The sequence below is a fragment of the Benincasa hispida genome, chromosome 12 (assembly GCF_009727055.1).
Source record: "Benincasa hispida cultivar B227 chromosome 12, ASM972705v1, whole genome shotgun sequence".
Lineage (NCBI taxonomy): Eukaryota > Viridiplantae > Streptophyta > Magnoliopsida > Cucurbitales > Cucurbitaceae > Benincasa > Benincasa hispida.
The window spans coordinates 72,849,913-72,862,287 of record NC_052360.1 but is presented as its reverse complement, the minus strand read 5'-3'; the positions used below and the strand labels follow the sequence as shown (position 1 = coordinate 72,862,287).

Sequence of the window (12,375 nt, the reverse complement as noted above, 5' to 3'; positions counted from 1 at the left end):
GATATCGTTGCTTAGACTTCAAAATGAGATATTAATTCAAATTGGAATAACTAAAAAGCTTGCTTGAATCCAATAAAGAAAATTGCATATTTGGTAACATTTATGTTTTGATGTATTGAGATATGTATTCTCTTGGTATATATATGAAAACTAACTATGAACATGTTGTTTGGAAGTATTGTTGAATTCCTTTTCATAAGGGGAGTATTTGAATTGATTTACTTTTTTGATCCCCATCAGCATTTTGTTCAAGATTAGTATAAATATATTTGTTATGCTACTATGCTTATACTTATTTGATAATATTGTTTTGCTAATGTGACTTTGCTTTTATTTGGTATCATAATCTGATTTTCAACAACTGGTATTTATTTTATAATATTTGATATTTTGGTAAATATTGCATGAATTACTTGAATGATTTTATCTCCTTGGAATTTATTGATTTCTTTTAGAAGGAGAATGCATATTTTTAGGGGAGCTTTTCTCTTAATTCATATACAAATTTGATATATTTGATGATATTGATTCTCTTATGCATATTGTTTATCTTTTTAGGGGGAATAATTATCTAGAGAGTTTAAAATATGTTTTGAAATCTTATTTGATATTTATGCCCTCAAGTTGAACATTTTGTTAAATCTCTTTTTGTCCCTTATTAAGCGAGAGTGTTCAATTGATTTCAAAAGGAGGAGAAATCTGTGAAATTGGATCTAAAAAGAATTAGCTTGAGCTTGGTTAACTCTTTTTTAAGCCTCTTGAATTTAAAATGTTGCTTGTGATATTTTTTTTAGAAGACACGTCGATAGGAGAAGAAATACAATGAATGTGCTTGTGTTTCTAGAGGAAGCTTTCTGTCTTTGTTTATTTTTTTTTAATTGTCCTTTTTTTGATTGATTCCAAAAGGGGAGAGATAATAAGAAAAATGAAAATATGTTACTATTGAAATAAACATTGTTTTAAAGTGAATTGAATTTGTGTTTGTGTGTTGATTGTGTTTCAAATTCATATTTTATATCACACACCACTTTAAATTTCATTTTTCTTGAGTAGTTTGTCATGATAAAAAAGGGGAGATTGTTGGTTTTTTTACCCTTAATCTCAAATTAATTAATTTTAATTAATTAATTAATTAATATTTTGATGATAACAAACCTGTTTTTATCCATTAACAATTTGAGTGTTTTGAAGTATTTATTGCATAGAGATCAGAACAAGCTTAAAGAAAAAATCCCGAGTTGATGATGTAGCAAATGTTTCATCAAAGTGAACCAATTGGAAAGTGCCACTTGGAGCAATAGAGAAGTGACACATGGTGGATTTTTTTATTTTTGGATTGTTTTTAAAAAGAAAATAAATTTAATATTATTTTATGTTTGTGTCTAATGACTAGTTTTGGACACATGGTAGACATTTACTTTTTGTTGGGATTAAAAAGAAATGCTTATATATATATATTATAATATTAATTTATATTTGTGTCTAACTATTAGTTTTGAACACATTGTGGGTTTTTGCTTTTTGTTGTTTTTTTTTTTTTAAAAAAGGAAAAAGAATTTAAAGAGAAAAAGAATTTATATTTTTTGTTTGTATCTAACGGCTAGTTGTTTTATAGATAAGGAATGATCACAACCATTGATTTTTCTTTTCCAATATCCAACGACCCAAAATTAAAGTGGTTTCCAATAATTTTTCCTCTTTATTTAAACTCATCTTCTTCTCCAAATGTTGAGAACAATTTTCATAATTTTCAATCATCTCCGAAAATACAAAGCTTCCATTGTTGCTCTCTCCAAGCTCTAGTTTTTCTTCTTTTCATCTTTTTTTTAGAGAGAGATTTTATGTTGTGAGGATTAATTTGTTGAATGCTTTACTTTGTAAATCTACTCTTTGAGAGAGTTTTCCTCATATTGTGCTTCATTTCAAATCCATTGTAAGGGTTGCTCTTGATCCCAGAAAAGAGTTGTAACAGTTTGATCCTTAATCGTGGAAAGGATCAGGTTTGTTCTTGTACCTGGAAAAATAATGTTGTAGCGGTTGACTCTAAGTCATGAAAAGAGTCAAAAACTTCTAGTGAAGTAGCTAAGAGGAGCTTGGGGAGTGGACGTAGGTTGGTTTTGCTGAACCACTATGTTAAATTCTCTATCCCTCTCCTACTTTAATTTTTTAATTAATTTGTCGTTATATTTTATTATATTAAATTAATTACAATATTTGTTCCTTAAATTAATTGTTTAATATTTATTTAGGTTTTGAATTGATCTCTAATACCTCATACCAATCTTTTTATTAAAATCAAATTAGGTGAAGTGTTAGTTTTAATTACTTGGCTATTTTTTATTGTTTAAATTATTTGTTAGCAGAAAGTTTGTCAATTTGTTTAATTGACTCACATTAATGGAAAGTTTTAAATTAGTTTGATTAAACCCTATCCATCCCTTATGGGTTGCCATACCTATCCTATATTCTTATATGTAGTGATAAAACTGATCTTTTAATTTGAATTAAAGATCAAATTTGGTATATAAATTGTTATCTTCTTTAACGCGTGAATGTCAAAAATAGGGGATTTTTTTCTTCTTTTTATCTGTGATGCTAAAAAATATGATAATGGGTTTTTCTCTTTTCTTTTGTGTATGATGCTAAAAAAAAATAGGAAAAATAATTTATTTAATGATTTTAAACGTAAAAATATGTAAGATATTTTTATAATCATCCACTAAATGGGGTAAAGAAAGAAATCAAAAGTTTCTCTCCATAATCATTTTTAGATAGTATAGATTAAGATAAGACCCTAAGGGGGTGTTTGACCCTCCAAGTTGGGTTGAGTGGGTAAAAAAAACTCACCTACCATTTCATTCACCAATAATTAAAGATGTTTGTTACTTCCGCATCAACTCACATTTTCACCTTGTTATTTGCATCAACTCCCATCCTATAATAATTATCAATTTAACCCAACTCGACTCTACGCGCCAAACGTCTCTGAAGTCATTCTCCTTGTAAATATATCATTATAATAAGTGTAGGTTTTATCTTCTTCCTTATTTTATGTGTTTCTATCACTAAGGGATTGTTTGTCTCATTAAGTCGAGTTCACATGTATGTGGAGTTTATATGTTTATGAAGCTCATATATCTGTATTTTGAGTGTGTCAAGAATATCTGATGTAATTTTTTTATACCTAAATAATTTGTTTATGAGCATGGTTTTACATTGAATTTTTCTTAGACTTTAGGTTGAATTTAGATATTTATATATATATTCACTATATTTTGGAACATGAATGCACTACATGTATCTTGATTTACGCCTAATTAAAATGAGGTGACATGAGTATATATATATATATTCCTTCTTAAAAGTGGTGCATATGAGTTAGGAGTTGGGACATATAGAGTGAAAATGTGGGGAAGACGCGAGATTTTAGGCTTAAATCCGGGGTGTGCCAGGTGGATACCTTGTATTCATGACTTGGATTTTGCTTCTTAGTCTAATATTGAACGACTCAAATATATATATATATATTATATATGGATATTCATTCTCCTCATATTTGTTTTGGTTTTTCCCCACTTCATCCTTTTTCCTCCAACTTTCCTATTTAGATAAGAAATGGAGGAGGGAGCGGAAGAAAAATACTCTTCATAGGTATTGGGACGAGTCTCTGTCTCCGTTTGTGTTCGTAGCTTGAATTGGATTTGATGGAATACCTTTTAGATCCAATCTAATTGTTCGAAATTTATAATTTCTTAACCCAAATAACTCTTATTAAATAATGAACTTAATTCAATTTAAACATGAAATATTCGTGTTGAGTTAGTTTGGGTTAGTCGGGTCATTTATTTAAATTTTGGTTCTACAAATAAGTAAAATGTTAATATATAAAAAATTTTAGTTAATTATTTTCATATATTTAATTAACATTAATAGTTCAATTTTAATTTATATTATAAATTTTTCTTTACAAAATGTTAAAAAAAATATTTTTAAGAGTTAATTGAAAGAATAAATTAATAAAAAAAAATCAGAAATAAAATAAATAATAATATTAAAAAAAAATTTATCATAAAAAAAAAACAAACTTTTAAAATTAATAATAAGTTAAGTTGGTTTTGGCTATTTAAGGTGAATCTATAAATCAATCCAATCCATAATCTTTTTTATTTGAATCCAGTTCAACCAAATGAATTAATAAACTATCCAAACCTATAGATTGGGTTGGTTTGATCAGATTTTGTGGTCTTTGGGTTTTTCTTTTTAACTCCACTATCTCATTATTTGCTTTTTTTTTTTTAATTATTATTATGTTTACTAAAATAATGAACTATTGCTAGAATTGAACATCTCAACCCCGCATTTTCCCGTTATTAATTTTAGGAATATTAAAAATATATGGACTAAAATTAAACATTTAAATATTACAAAAAATCACAATAAAACGAAATTCAAAGTGCAAATGATATTTTAAATATTTATTATTATTATTATTATTTTGCAATATATTATAAACTAATAATCTAAATTTCAAAGTTTTTATTATTTATTTAGCTAGTTAGGTATTGATAATTTCATATATGAATATAATTTATATATGCCTTTTAGTATATGTGGACCATTTTTGATAAGAATATATTTGGACTGAAATGAAATATAACATTTATTTTTATTGTAAATTACAAGAATTTTCTTTTTTTAAATGAGGATTTGGCAATGCATTATACATTCTTGTTGAAAATTAACCATTTAAATTAGAGATTTTTTAAAGGGTAATTATTTTGAATGGTAAAACTATAAAATATATCAAAATATCACTGTCTCTATCAGTGATAGATCACGAAAGACATTTTAGTGATAGATCACGAAAGATATTTATCGCTAACACTGATAGATGTCGATAAAATCGTGATAGATGTTTATCATAGTCTATTGCAGTCTATCATGGATAGACAGTGACATTTGATATATTTTATAAATAAGTTGACTCATTTTTTTTTATTTGATAACAATTTTTTTTTTTAAGAAAAAGGTATATCAAGAAATAATTTAGCTGGCATAAAAAAGCTTATGACGAAGAAAAATAGAAGTCATTTCTATCCCCACGGCCCCGATTACGAAAATTATTCTATATCTCACCTCACATTTTACAAACTTTATCTACTTATGTTTAATTGGTATATTTCCAAAAAGTCAAAAAAAAAAAAAAAAAAAAAACTTGAATATCACAACTCCCACCTTAATCAAAGCCCTTTTTTTAGAAACCTTAAATAAAGCCTTTGGGATTATTTCAACAATATTTGCATTTACAAATAAAGTAAAGAACTTGTGATATATTTAAGATATGGATAGTGCCTAAGAATATGTATATGTAAAAATCAAATAAGCAATAATTTATATAAAAACAAAATCGATTTTTTTCTTTTCATTCGGAGTTTCATGTATCTTAATTATATCTTACTTATTGTATTAAAAAATAGATTTAAGTCGTTTGTCATCCACATAATCTGGCAATTAATACGTAAATTCATTTTGTTTTTAATACTTTAATTATTCTCATTTTTTTTTTTTTTTAAAAAAAGATAGGGATTTGAAAATAAATGAGTGTCCATGCAAATAAAAGAATCAGATCTTTTTTTTTTCTATAGAAAAAGCAGATATTATTAAAGTTGTTAGACATGCAAACAACTACTATATATATATATATGAAAGTCCCATTGCCATCCAAATGGCATCTAAAGGATATATATAAATAAAATATTCTTATGCCATGAAATCTAAGTTATATGATAAACGTGGGCAGTGGCCAAACATGAACTTTTGAATTTCATTGTATTATACCTTTTTTTTTCTTTTGAGAAAATATTATATTAGATCGATGTGCTCATTACAATTTTATCATTGTAAAGGGGCCTAACAAGATTGAGATAAAATTGAAATTAACTATTTACATTTACAAGGCATTTGGTATATTTTTTTTTTCGGTTAGTTGAAATTTTGTCTTCTTGATTTTAATTTTACCAAATAAAATCATTAAAAGTGATTATGTATATACTTTCTACTAGACGGTTATCCTAGCTAGGCAAGACATAACGTCATGGGCGGACCAAACAAAGTCCAAGAAAGACCCAGAGGTGGCATGACATAGAGAAAACACACGTCCTTAAAGGAGAAAGTTAAGTCTCGAATTTCGGATGGATTAGATATGGGCTCAATGCTTCCGATTGACTAGATGAGCTCGATGCATGATGACACTCTACAACTTTGAGACACACAATCTCTCTAGACCATTGACATTACACGTAATAAGAAGCAAGTGTTAAGAGGAGAGGAAAAATCTTGAGTCCCACAACCACTTTCATGATACCACTGATGTTACATGTAACTTGAGGCAAGTGTCGGAGGATAGCCATAACCTTACACGTGTGCTTAGTTGAACTATATACTTCTGTACTAATTTAGGCATCAAGTATGCTAGGCTTGGCATCACACGGGTGTGAAGATCTCTTATGCATATCAGCTTGGTACTCGAGACCATATCGCGAGAAGTAGGTCAAAGGTCAAGCCTACAAGAGACCTGCAATGATAATGAGCACAAACGAAATTTGAGTGCTGATAGTATTATTAAACTCATTTTAATAATATTGAAAGCTGTTATAATAGACAAATCAATGAAATATAATAAAAATATATTACTAATGTGGACTTAAAATTAATAATAAAAAAATTACTTATTTAACCTAAGGAATAATAAATTAAAACTAAAAATATAAATAGAAAAATATATTTTTTTCTTCTTTTGGAAAAAAGATTAAATGAAAAAATGTTATTGTATTGTGATCATAGTATTAAACTTCTGTCGAGACATGTTAACTTTTCTATTAAAATTTTCATAAAATTAAGATTTCCATATTTCTTTTGATATCAAAATTTTATTAATCTCCCGATAAGAAGAACACGTGTGGTCCACTAGGGAGGGGATGAAATATTATTTTAGTATATTATTAGTACTTTGTAACATGTGCGCTTGTGGGCCACTTTTCGTAATTCCTTTTTTTTTTTAATGTTTATTTTCAAATTCAAAGAAATTTTAACGCCAAAATTTAGAGGCTCTTTCGTTTTTAATATTTTATTTTAAAAATTATATGTAATAATCTTTCACAAAATATGAAAGAGTTTTCTTATTTTCTCACTTAAAGAATACAAAGTAATTTATAGAAAAGATTCATAACTAAAAGCACAAAACATCTTTAAAATGAAATAACAGAATGTTCAACAAAACAAACTGATTTGTTAACCACCATTAACACTATGTGTATCTCACTTAATTTCTTTTAGGTTCAATTATTAGAAATACTTTGAGAGTTTTAAATTTTGTTTTAAAAATATATCCCTATACTTTTTGCAATATTATCTCCGAAATTTAATAAGAGTCAAAAAAAATATTTTTCTTGAATGATGATTTTGAAATATTTATGATTTTTTTAGTTCAATATAAGTGTGGGAGAATTCGAACTTCTGATCTTGAAATTGATAACATATACTTTATTTCAGTTGAACGATGCTTACCTTGACTGAAGTTTATAAAGGTTGCGAAGTAATATTATGATTTTTGAAAGTATATAAATTACAAATGACAAAATTCAAAGGTATTTGTTATGAATTATCATTTTGATTAATATTTTTTCACCATTCTTACCAACATTTTATTCCTAGCTAAATTTTAAAAACAAAATTATTTTTTTAAAAGAAATTAAATTAGATTATTAAAAGCTGACAAAAAAATTTGGTGGAGTTAGGGTTTATAAAGAAAAATTTTAAAATTACAAAAAAAAAAATATCAAACATTTTTTTTCTCTAAGATTATCAAACAAAAGCCTTAAACGATATGTTTTGGAAGTATTTTCTAGATCATCATATCCATAACCAAAAGGTTTGAAGCCTCACCTCTTTATAAGTTGAAAAAAAATTTGAAAATATGGCTAATAGTATTTTTAGTAAAGTAGAAGATGATGAAAAATGGTATTAATCATCAAGGAAGTTGTAATTAATATATAACTTGGTGTTTGAATTAAAATTAAAAATAAAATAAAATAAAAGAAAAAAGAGAAAAGAAAACACTGGTAAAGAAGGGATGGGAGAAGCCCCTCGTAATACATAATATATATATATATATATATATATATATATATATATTTATTTATTTATTGGTATGTTTATCAATTTTTTTTTTTTTTACGAAATAATAGATGTCAAGAGTAAAAAAAAATACAATTATCATCAACAAAAACAGAAATGACAAAGTCAAGAAGATAAGATTCATAATGAAAATGACACTCTAGACCAAAGTAGGCCATCGAAAAAGGTGCTTGGCTTGGCCCATGCCAACATATTTGACCACGACTGTGCCTCGCAAAACATCTAATGAGGAATAGTTTGTGGAAGGCACGACTCGATGAGTGAAAGAATAATCCTAATGTAGCACTAAAATCCTGTTCGGATAAATTATTGCAGTTATAAAGTTTGAGCATCAAAGCTCGTTTTCTAACTTAAGTATGTATGGTCATGTGTGTTTGCCATACATATTTAAGTTACAACGATAAATTACATAATATAAGAAGATCTGCATTCACCCTAAATAACAGAAATCTATTTATGAAGTTATTTTTTCCAGCTATTTTCCTCTTTTCTTTTCCAGCAATTTATGTTTATGTTGTCATTTCCCCCCTTTTTCCAACGAGATTCCTTTTCCATCATCTTTTCTTCAGTTGTTCTCCTTTTCTTGCGATATCTTCTGTTTATGTCGAGTCGTCTTCTTCTCAAATAAAAAATGTAAGTTGAAGCGTGAATTAGAATGAGAGAAAAAAACGAGAGTGAGAATTCAAATGAAGAAAAAAAGTCAAAGGAAAAAACTACAAAATTGACGAGGAAGAAACTAAAGGAACAAATGAGAGGAAGAAGCAAAAGGAAGAAGTGCGAGGAAGAATTCAAAAGAAAGGAAAAAGTTAAGGAAAAATGAAAGAGAGCAATGTGAATTAGAGAACGAGATGAAAGAGTGAGAGGAAAGAGTGAGAGAAATGAAAAGAATGAACGAGAAATCTAGGTTGTATTTAACCTCACACGTATTTTAAGATTAAAATAATACTTTTACATGTAGTCAACGACACTAAATTTAAAATTTTTTTTAAAAGTGAAGCCAAATTTCGAATTACTCTAAATAGGACCAACCGTATAAATTTCGAATAGCAATGCAAATTACAAAGGGCAACCCTTCTTCGTGTGAAAACCAACCAAAAAAAATTTGAAACGTCGAAGTAAACAAACAGGTGTAAGAGGCAGCTTCCTTCTCTCCCCCCTCGAATTGACTCGCTCTTCATTCTCAATCCTTCTTCTCTATAAATTCGATCTTCATTCTCCCTTTTCTTCATTCCAATTCTTTTGCAGGTTTTTGTTTCAACCCATTTACCAATCTCTCCTCTTTTCTCCCTTCTCAAATCTCTCAGGTACAACCCCTTTTTGATTTATGCGTTTTAGTCTTGATCGATAGAGAAATCAATCGCCTATTTGATTATGGGTGGTGTTTTTTGTTTGTTTTTTATGGGTTTTGGTTAGATATGACTACTGATGAGAATTCCAATGGTGATAAGAATCGAGTTCCGAGGTTGAATGAGAGGATTCTTTCTTCTTTGTCTAGAAGATCGGTTGCTGCTCATCCTTGGCATGATCTTGAGATTGGTACTTTCATATCGTTCTTTTGACCTTACCATAATTATGGCCCTGCCCATCATTGTTCTGATTTAATTTAATTTATTGTTTTTTTTTTCCTTTATGCAGGACCTGATGCTCCCAAGATTTTCAACTGTGTATGTTTTTCCCTCTTTCTTTTGTATGTTCAAAATTGATGGAAATTTATGCATTGAGATCATGGATTAGATTTAACAAAAGTAAAGTTGTTTAGAAGCCATGTTCTTGGTTTGATTGTTCTTTCTTCCAAAATTATGAATCTCTGAATTCTGTTTCAACTCTAAAAATGATCCTATAGAAAAGTGATTGAGGATCACACATTAGAAAATCACGAGACCTCACACTCTATAAGATATATGGGTTATTCCTCTCGTTGCCAACTGGTTTTGAAATGAAAGCCCATGTTACCTAATATGGTATTGGACCCCTTCAAACCTAAATAGGTATTCGGTCCAATAATAAAAAGATACTGGGATCCGATCAGGAATGGTGAACACAAAAGAGGCACCATCTGAAGGGGACAGGGACAAAACGTTACCAACCTCTAGTATGTGGCCCATATGACTTGTCTAATTTTAGGATTGATACATGAAATCCAAAGAGAATGAGACATGCAAAAGTTGGTCACTTGCCATGTCTTATCAGTTTAGAAGCTCCATACTGTGCAAGAGTTTGTGCTTTTCACTTAATTTAATTGGAATTACCTTTCTAGTTATGATGCTTTCAAAAAAATAAGTATCTTTGCAATCCAAGTTTAGGATTTCTTTTGCTAGCAAACCCAATTTTGTTTTTTTCCCATTTCTCACCAAAGAAGAATTTCACGTTTTCAATTTGTTTTGATCGATGGAACAACACAGGTTGTTGAGATTACAAAGGGAAGCAAAGTCAAATATGAACTTGACAAGAAGACAGGGCTGATCAAGGTATTGGAACTATCTTAAATCTCTGATATCAATAGATATAATAGATATCATCAGATCACTAATAAGAATTCGAACAAAAGTTTGTCTCATGAGAGTAGTTGAAGTGTGTCAAAGTCACTAAGATATTAAAAACAAAAAGGAAAAACTACTGCAGCAATGCTTTCTTCTTTCTTCACTTGCCATGAACTTTCTGTTGTATAAAACATGATATGTTTCAGATCTAGAAAACGTTTTTCTCCATCCATACGAATTTGTTTTTTGATTTAACTTCTTATATCTGAAGGTTCTGACTCTGTCCATAACGAACAGGTTGATCGGATTCTGTATTCATCAGTGGTCTATCCTCATAATTATGGCTTCATCCCCCGTACACTGTGTGAAGACAATGATCCTATGGATGTTCTAGTACTTATGCAGGTTATGCTCTGAACAATTGTCTGATTCAGTTGAAATGCTTCTTAAACAGATCTTATGATCTCATAACATAAGATCAGTTCGAGAAGAATTTTGGCCTCTGCATTTGTCTTACCTCACGTTTTAGCTTCATTCAGTGTGGTGATTTACAAAAATTCCATTGATTTGTTTGTGTAGGAACCAGTTCTTCCTGGCTGTTTTCTCCGAGCCAAGGCCATTGGACTAATGCCCATGATTGATCAGGTAATTTTGAAGCAATGGAAAGAAACAAAAACCTACTTTGTTGTTTTGTTCTCTCATTCAAATAATTTAACAAAATTGTTGCTTTTGATCCAGGGAGAGAAGGATGATAAGATCATTGCAGTTTGTGCTGATGATCCAGAATACAAGCATTATACCGACATCAAAGAGCTTCCCCCTCATCGTCTCTCTGAGATTCGTCGCTTCTTCGAAGACTGTATCCTTTCAAATCTATTAGAAAATCTGGATAAATATTCTTGTTGGTCCTGACATGCATGTTGAAGTTAGAATGAAAATTTCTTAACATTGTTGAATCACAGATAAAAAAAATGAAAACAAGGAGGTGGCAGTTAATGAATTCTTACCTTCAGGCGTTGCTCTTGAAGCTATACAGTACTCAATGCAAGTGTTTCAGTCAGATCCAATGAATTCTACATTCTAGTTTGATTTCAATCTTTGTTCTTACAAGATTTTGAATTGAATAAATTTGCAGGGATCTTTATGCTGAGTACATTCTGCACACCCTGAGGCGATAGACCAATGCCAATCATCCCGCCGAACACCTTAATAAAAGGCGTCGCAACGATTATACTTCAAACAAACATGTTCTATTGTAATGTGGGACTGCTATTCTTTTTTGTTTTTGTTTTGTTTTCGTTTTGTTTCGATTAGATTAATCCCATGTTGAGGTCTAAGCCGTTTATTTTTTGTTTCCTTTATGAATTTGATCAATATATTGAATGAGTACTCCATATTCTCTTAACAAATTTTAGCAAAGAAATTCTATTGAAAATGGTTATTTATCTGATCAGGATCAATTGACAGTATCGACATTTAGTGCTATTGGTAAATGATCTGATATTTGTAAACGAGATTCATTAAAAAAAGGGAGTGTATATGTTAATACACTTATCTATTCTATACTGTCTAAAATGGCTATGGTAGAAACTTTTGATTTTCCAATTTGTCATTTAAATCATTAAATAAACTTTTTCCGCTAATTTTGAGTATCACATGTAAAAAAAATCAAAAGATTTATTTTTTTTGGCCTCACACT

The 12,375-nt window shown here is 29.0% G+C and overlaps 1 protein-coding gene across 2 annotated transcripts; it reads left to right on the top strand.

Moving 5' to 3' along the window:
* The first annotated feature begins 9,228 nt into the window (after nucleotides 1-9,228).
* On the top strand, nucleotides 9,229-12,085 carry LOC120092770 (soluble inorganic pyrophosphatase 1). Of its 2 annotated transcripts, XM_039050965.1 has the most exons (10): nucleotides 9,229-9,323; nucleotides 9,442-9,500; nucleotides 9,610-9,732; nucleotides 9,832-9,860; nucleotides 10,599-10,664; nucleotides 10,974-11,081; nucleotides 11,256-11,321; nucleotides 11,415-11,535; nucleotides 11,639-11,720; nucleotides 11,812-12,085. In XM_039050965.1, the coding sequence occupies exons 3-10, from the start codon at nucleotides 9,612-9,614 to the stop codon at nucleotides 11,852-11,854; spliced, it is 636 nt and encodes a 211-aa protein (XP_038906893.1). In that variant the 5' UTR covers nucleotides 9,229-9,323; nucleotides 9,442-9,500; nucleotides 9,610-9,611; the 3' UTR covers nucleotides 11,855-12,085. The 2 variants fall into 2 exon arrangements, with proteins under 2 accessions (XP_038906893.1, XP_038906894.1); XM_039050966.1 differs by lacking the exon at nucleotides 9,229-9,323 and having other exon boundaries at nucleotides 9,332-9,500.
* The last annotated feature ends 290 nt before the right edge of the window (nucleotides 12,086-12,375 follow it).